At 36.0% G+C, this 7,799-nt stretch overlaps 1 protein-coding gene across 1 annotated transcript; it reads left to right on the forward strand.

Moving 5' to 3' along the window:
- The first annotated feature begins 752 nt into the window (after positions 1-752).
- On the forward strand, positions 753-1,607 carry LOC133334562 (glutamate receptor ionotropic, kainate 1-like). Its single transcript, XM_061542880.1, has 2 exons — positions 753-848; positions 1,444-1,607. Exons 1-2 carry the CDS (start codon positions 764-766, stop codon positions 1,605-1,607), a joined length of 249 nt encoding a protein of 82 aa, XP_061398864.1. The 5' UTR covers positions 753-763.
- The last annotated feature ends 6,192 nt before the right edge of the window (positions 1,608-7,799 follow it).

Genomic DNA, 7,799 nt, shown 5'->3' on the forward strand with positions numbered 1-7,799 from the left:
CGATTAGAAAATACGGCATAAACCTTGAAAATACCGAAAATGGGGCCGAACCTTATATGGCTCATTTGCAACAAGACCGGAATAAATAAATGAACTTTAAATTTTCAATTTGGTCACACTTTACTAGGAAGAGTGTGTAAGATATATTCATCTGATTTTTTACTAAATAACATTATTTCATAAATTGCGATTTTTTATGCCGGTATTGCAATATGAGGCTATACCAAAATGTGGAACCCTCAATATCAATTTACATCGAATTCGGTTCGATAATGCTGCAAAGTATCAAAAATGGAGCTGGACCTTTATAGGTGGCTATGTCAAAACATGGGCCTACAATTTGCAAAACTTTTAACTTCAGACACCAACCTTAATAACATCCCTTAAACCGAATTCTATAACCCACAAATCATTGAAGCTTTTATTGTGTGTCACTCAACAGCATCCTCAATGCGCAGGTCATTCAACATCTGTCAAATCTTTGAAAATACTGATTATTATTAAACGGTGATGCTGAATAACAATAACAAATGTACCCGCATTGATAATAGCTGCAGCTCTGAGCCGCTCAGCTTTAGTACATCAACAGCTTTCGGAGGTATCGCAACAAATCGCAAATACGGAATAATGCACAATTCATAAAGACAGGCTGAAGATTTTCATATCTTCTGCAAAAATCGAAGCAACAAAAATTAAATAAATTTCTAACTCAAATCCCATCGAAAATCGTGAAAAATAGTTGTGTGAAATGTTCGCTGCGACAATGAATTCCGTAATCTGTGTTACGGGTGTGATTTTAATCGGTTTAATTTCCTATTCTACGTCATTACCGGATGTTATAAAAATTGGTAAGGCTCAACTAAAAAAATTTTCGGTGACATTTCCTCCATTTGTCCGTCCGTCCGTCCGTCAATTCACAAAACGTTAGGATGTATCTGCTTAAAGAATTTTTGTGCAGTTTATCTACTCTCTTGAGTGATTGGTGGTGGTGCTGGTGTGTGTGTGGTGTTGGCGATGTTGTTACTACACCAAACAATGTGTGTGCGAGAGTACGTTAATGTGTGTTTGTTTGCGTGAGAGTGATGTAAATGTGCTACAGCTTTGTTTACGTTTTTTGTGGGGAGTACTAAAATCCTCCCGATACGAGGGCGAAAATAAGGATAACAACAAACGGGCCGTTGTAAACAAATCGTATTTTGTCGCAAGGAAACCTGCAAGTTGTTGTGTTTTTTGTTTTATTTCATCTCCATTACTTTGTTTGTTCGAGTCGATTTGTTTTACTCCTTTGTGCTGGAGATGAAGTGTTGTTTTCTACGTTAACTCAAGATACGTTCTCTGTTTACATTTTCATAATTGTAAAATGTCCTTCAAGTTTTTTGTTTACATTTGCACACAAATAATTTGTTTTCTTTTCTTTTAACATTGTTTTACGTTCCGTTTAAGGTGGTTTATTTCATCCTTCCGATGACAATCAGGAACTGGCATTTCGCCAAGCTGTGGATCGCATCAATGCAGACCGTTTGATTTTGCCCCGGTCCAAGTTAGTGGCACAAATCGAACGTATATCACCGTTTGACAGCTTCCATGCCGGCAAAAGAGGTAAGTAGTAAAGTGAAAAGCGCTAGGATGTGATGATAATAAGAAGTAAATAAAATGAACATTGATATGCAATAATAAATACAAATGACGTAAGGTTCGGAGGGAGATAATATAAAAGATTGGACATATGCCAGTTGAAGTTCTACTGTTATATGAACTAATGTAGGATGACTCGTTTAAATAATCAACCCTCTGGTAAATCTAAATAATTAATTTCAATCTTAATAATTAGAGATGGGCAGTGGGTAAATACCCAAAGGATAAATACCCGGTAAATTGGGTAAATACCCATTTGTGGGCATTTATTTGGGTATTTACTATATTGAATAGGTAATACAATACCTTACACCCTATTTCCGGGTTTTTGCTATCAAATCGATTTAGTATGGATAGTATTACGATACTATTAAGACGTGGGTAAATATCAAACCTTGGAGCCAGGGACCCCATTTTGAATTTCTATATTTGCTTTGACATTAAAAACAAGTATGCACAATTTTGGTCGCTTATGTCAAGTGGTTCGGCAGTTAAGGAGTTTATACCCAATTTTTGGGTAAATACTCAAAATAGGGGTACCTTTGTATGGGGGCTACCAGTAAACGTGGACCTACATACATAAATTTTTGCATGGACATTTGGTACCCAAAAAGAACAGAACCAAATTACAGCCAATTTGGTTGTAAAATGTGTCTAATAGACAAAAAATACCTTAAATCGGGAGATACGGTTATATGGGGGTTATATCAAAACTTGGACCCAGAAACACCATTTACCATACCGTTATTTGTATTGATATAAAAACCATCAGAGACAAATTTTGGCCGCCTATGTCAAGTGGTTCGGTAGTTAATGAGTTTATACCCATATTTTGGGTAAATACCCAAAATAGGGGTACCTTTGTATGGGTGCTACCAGTAAACGTGGACCTACATACATAAAAATTTGCAAAAATAACACTCTGTGCCAAATTACAGCCAATTTGGTTGTAAAATGTGTCTAATAGATAAAAAATACCTTAAATCGGGAGATACGGTTATATGGGGGCTATACCCAGGGACACCATTTTGGATTTATATATTTGCTTTGGCATGATTTTATGCAAAATTTTGGTCGCCTATGTGAAGTGGTTTGGTTAATGAGTTTATACCCATATTTTGGGTAAAAACTCGGGAATTTACCCAAGCATTTACCTACGTCTTTAAAGTATCGTAAAACTATCCATTCTAAATAGATTTGATAGCAGAAACACGGAAAGATAATTCAACGAATGTTGGAAAGTGTATCTAAATATCAAATGTAAGGAAAAGCGCGGTAAATGGATATCACAAATTCGAAATTGGGGGCAATTTTTGAGCATCTATTTGGATGTATCGTTTTATGGACGCCTTGACCAATATTGATAAATGTTGGTTAGGTCAGTTGCTAACTACAAAGCCGATCATTATACCCTACGCAACTATGTTGCAAGGGTATTATAGCTTTGTGTGGCCCCAAAATGTTGTAGCACTGTGAAATATTGGTCGTAGACCCAATTTTATGTATACTGATCATCATATCTCGACTAGCTGAGTCGATCTATACATGTGTGTCCATGTGTGTATAGGATGGGTTCTGGGCAATGAAGACCTCTATAGTTTTTGGTTATGATCAGTTAATATTTAAGGGATGAAATGGATCAAAAAAATTATTTTTGTCTTTTCGCTCTATGACCCGAATATCACGAAATTTTACAAAAAGAAAGGGGTCTGACCATAGCATTAGCATGACTATTTTGATGAAGATCGGTCAATGTTTAGCGGGTCAAATGAATCCAGACTTTTGTGTGAAAAATTAAAAAAAAAACAGTAAGGAAAGTAGTGAAGTCGGACGGGGCAGACTATATGATACCCTTCACCACTTTGGATATATTCAACAGATGAATCCTAACAGACGTTGCATTTTTGAATGACCAGTAAAATGAAATTGGATCTATACACATGTCATTCTACAACCTATACTAAATGTTTCATTTGGTCAGATATAGAGTTGCTTCATAGAATGGGGCAAAATTATGTAAATCAATTTTAAGCAAATATCAATCGGTCATGAGGAGTTTGGTGCACCATTTACTTAAAATCAGACGAAAATTATGTATATATAAAAGCTATATCGAAATCTAAAGCGACGTTTTGAGTTCTTGGTGCAAAATTCTACTTAAAAGCCGGAGAAAATATATATGGTAGATCTATCCAAATTTGAACCGATTTCAAAAAAAAACCAGTAAGGAAAGTAGTAAAGTCGGACGGGGCCGACTATATGATACCCTTCACCACTATGGGTATATTAAACAGGACTATTACAGGACTATTCGTGCAAATCGAAAGATATATAGAGACTTGGGTGAACCATATACATGAAATCGGACGAAACTATATATGGGAGCTATATAGAAATCTGGACCGGTTTTCTCGAAACTTGGCAGACATTCATTCTAGACTCAATTCAGTACGTTATGCCAAATTTCTTGCAAATAGAAAGATATTTAGCGACTTTGGTGCACCATTTACATGAAATCGGACGAAACTATATATGGGAGCTATATCTAAATCTGGACCGATTTTCACGAAAAAAGGCAGACATCACTCTAGGCTCAATTGAGTACGTTATGCCAAATTTCGTGCAAATCGAAAGATATATTGCGACTTTGGTGCATCATTTACATGAAATCGGACGAAACTATATATGGGAGCTATATAGAAATCTGGACCGATTTGCACGAAATTTGGCAGACATCTTTCTAGGCTCAATTCAGTACGTTATGCCAAATTTCGTGCAAATCGAAAGATATATAGGGACTTTTGTGCACCATTTACATGAAATCGGACGAAACTATATATGGGAGCTATATCTAAATCTGGACCGATTTTCTCGAAACATGGCAGACATCACTCTAGGCTCAATTCAATACGTTATGCCAAATTTCGTGCAAATCGAAAGATATATAGGGACTTTGGTGCACCATTTACATGAAATCGGACGAAACTATATATGGGAGCTATATCTAAATCTTGACCGATTTTCACGAAACTTGGCAGACATCATTCTAGACTCAATTCAGTACGTTATGCAAAATTTCGTGCAAATCGAAAGATATATAGCGACTTTGGTGCACCATGTACATGAAATTGGACGAAACTATATATGGGAGCTATATCTAAATCTGGACCGATTTTCTCGAAACTTGGCAGACATCATTCTAGGCTCAATTCAGTACGTTATGCCAAATTTCGTGCAAATCGAAAGATATATAACGACTTTGGTGCATCATTTACATGAAATCGGACGAAACTATATATGGGAGCTATGTCCAAATCTGGACCGATTTTCTCGAAACTTGGCAGACATCTTTCTAGGCTCAATTCAGTACGTTATGCCAAATTTCGTGCAAATCGAAAGATATATAGCGACTTTGGTGTACCATTTACATGAAATCGGACGAAACTATATATGGGAGCTATATCTAAATCTGGACCGATTTTCACGAAACTTGGCACACATCATTCTAGACCTAAATGATTAGGCTGTACCAAATTTCGTGCAAATCGAAAGATATATAGGGACCGTTTACATTAAATCGGTTAAATATATATATGGGAGCTATATCTAAATCTGAACCGATTTTTCCCAATTTCAATAGGGTTCGTCCTTGGGCCAAATAAGTGGCCTGTGCCAAATTTCATTCAAATCGGATCATAAATGCGACCTGTACTTTGTTTACAATTTACATCTACAGACGGACGGACAGACGGACAGACGGACGGACGGACATGCATAAATCGACTCAGAAAGTGATTCTATGCATATTCTCAAAAGGAACCATGTGTCTATCTCGTTTCCTTTTGCCTGTTACAAACATATGCACAAAGACATAATACCCTGTACCACAGAGTGGTGAAGGGTATAAAAACTTTCACGTGGTAGTTTAGTACATTGTGTTCATTTTGTTCATTCGGTTCATTTTGTGTCAATCGGCCTATCGTTGGGTCTTTAGTGTACCATTTACTTAAAATCGGACAAAACTATATTTGGGAGATATACCTAAATCGGAACCTATTCCTACAAAACTTGGCAAACGTTAGGCAATACTACTTTCAGTACGTTTTGCAAAATTTTGTAGCAAACGTCCTAACTTTGGGTTTTTTGTGCACCTTTTACTTAAAATCGGACGAAACTATATTTAGGAGCTACATCTAAATTTGAACCGTTCTCAACAAAACTTGCCACACGTTATGTTATAGTATTTTCAGTACGTTGTGCAAAATGTTGTGCCAATCGGACACACCAGGGGAATTTGGTGCACAACTTATATCTAGCTTCTAGGTCAGTATGTTGTGCAACATATTGTGTAAATTTTGTGTAAAATCGGACGAAAATATATATGTAGAAGCAATATCTTGCAAATTTCGTGCAAATCGAAAGATATATGTGGACTTTGGAGCACCATTTACATTATAAATCTGGACCGATTTTCAGAAAACTTAACACACATCATTCTAGACCTAATTTAGTACACTATTCCAGATTTCGTGCAAATCGAAAGATATATAGGGACTTAGGTACATCATTTACATTAAATCGGAGGAAAATATATATAGGAGCTATATCTAAATCTGAACCGATTTTCAGGAAACTTAATACACATCATTCTAGACCTAAATCATTAGGCTGTACCAAATTTCGTGCAAATCGAAAGATATATAGGGACCGTTTACATTAAATCAGACGAAAATATATATGGGATCTATATCGTCTTTGGGCCAAATAAATGATCTATGCCAATTTTTATCCAATTCGGATCATAAATGCGACCTGTACTTTGTTTACAATTTAACATGGACAGACATACGGACGGACATGCATAAAGCGACTCAGAAAGTGATTATATGCATATCCACAAAAGGAACCATGTGTCTATCTCGTTTCCTTTTTATGTATGTTTCTCGTTTCCTATTTTATGTAAATAATGCAACAAACAGCCAATGTTTTTTCGAACGAGAAGCAGGGAATGTAGTGTGCTAATTTTTATTGAAATCAGTTCAGATTAAGGAATTCCTGTGTTATATATTTTCTTCCGATTTCATATAACTGGTGCACCAAAGACCCAAAGTTTGTCCGAATGACACAGAATTTTTATACGGAGTACCGAAATGGGTCTCTTGAGTTTTATGCTGTCATATATATGTACATTTTCGACCGATTTCATTTAAATGATGCAGCAAATATTTAACGTTTCTCCAAATTGTAGTATTGGGTTTTCTAAAAAATCGGTTTAGATTTTAATATAGTTGATAAATATACATACAATAGATGCTAATATCTACAATATCCTGTAGATATAGAATCTTCTGAGGACCATGAGATGGAATCGGGGCGAAATTAAATTTGCTATCTAGATAGATATTTGAACCTACTGAAAAGAAACCCAGACTTGGATTCTTTGGTGTACCATTTGTATGAAATCTTGTAAAATTATGTATGGGAGCTATATACGAACACATGGACCTAATTCAACAACCGTTGCATATACCATTCGTTTTTATACCCTCCACCATAGTATGGAGGGTATATTAATTTTGTTTTTTCGTTTGTAACTCATCGAAATAATCATTTCTGACCCTATAAAGTATATATATTCTTGATCAGCGTAAAATTCTATGACGATCTAGCCATGTCCGTCTGTCTGTCTGTTGTAATCACTCTAGCGTCTAAACGAATTGAGATAGATCGCCAAAATTTTGCATAGAGTCTTTTGTCTGCAGGCAAGTCAAGTTCGAAGATGGGCTTTATCGGTCCACGTTTAGGCATAGCTCCCATATAAGGGTACCCCCCATATTTTCGGTATTTTGGGGTTCTTGAGCGCGTTTTTCAACCGAATTCGCTGAAATTTGGTACATTTGTTTTTATGGGGTACTCAATGTCTCCACAAAAAAATATAAATATAGGTCCACTTTTTCTGGTAGCCCCCATATAACGGTAATTCCTAATTTTCAGTATTTTGGGGGTTTTGAACGTATTTTTCCGCCGAATTAGATGTAATTTAGTATTTTGAGTTCTGAATAGGTACCAAATCTCTCCACAAAAAATTATGAATATAGGTCCATTTTTTCGGATAGCCCCCATATAAGGGTACCCCCCAAATGTCGGTATTTTGGGGTTCTTGA

Source organism: Musca vetustissima, unplaced genomic scaffold, assembly GCF_032173495.1.
Source record: "Musca vetustissima isolate MV318-11 ecotype Yass unplaced genomic scaffold, APGP_CSIRO_Mvet_v1 utg565466, whole genome shotgun sequence".
NCBI lineage: Eukaryota > Metazoa > Arthropoda > Insecta > Diptera > Muscidae > Musca > Musca vetustissima.

Excerpts from the sequence above, each read along its gene's own strand:
- LOC133334562 (XM_061542880.1), top strand. The coding sequence starts at position 764 with ATGAATTCCGTAATCTGTGTTACGGGTGTGATTTTAATCGGTTTAATT. Across the intron at positions 849-1,443 it reads ACCGGATGTTATAAAAATTG|GTGGTTTATTTCATCCTTCC; the intron begins GTAAGGCTCAAC and ends GTTCCGTTTAAG.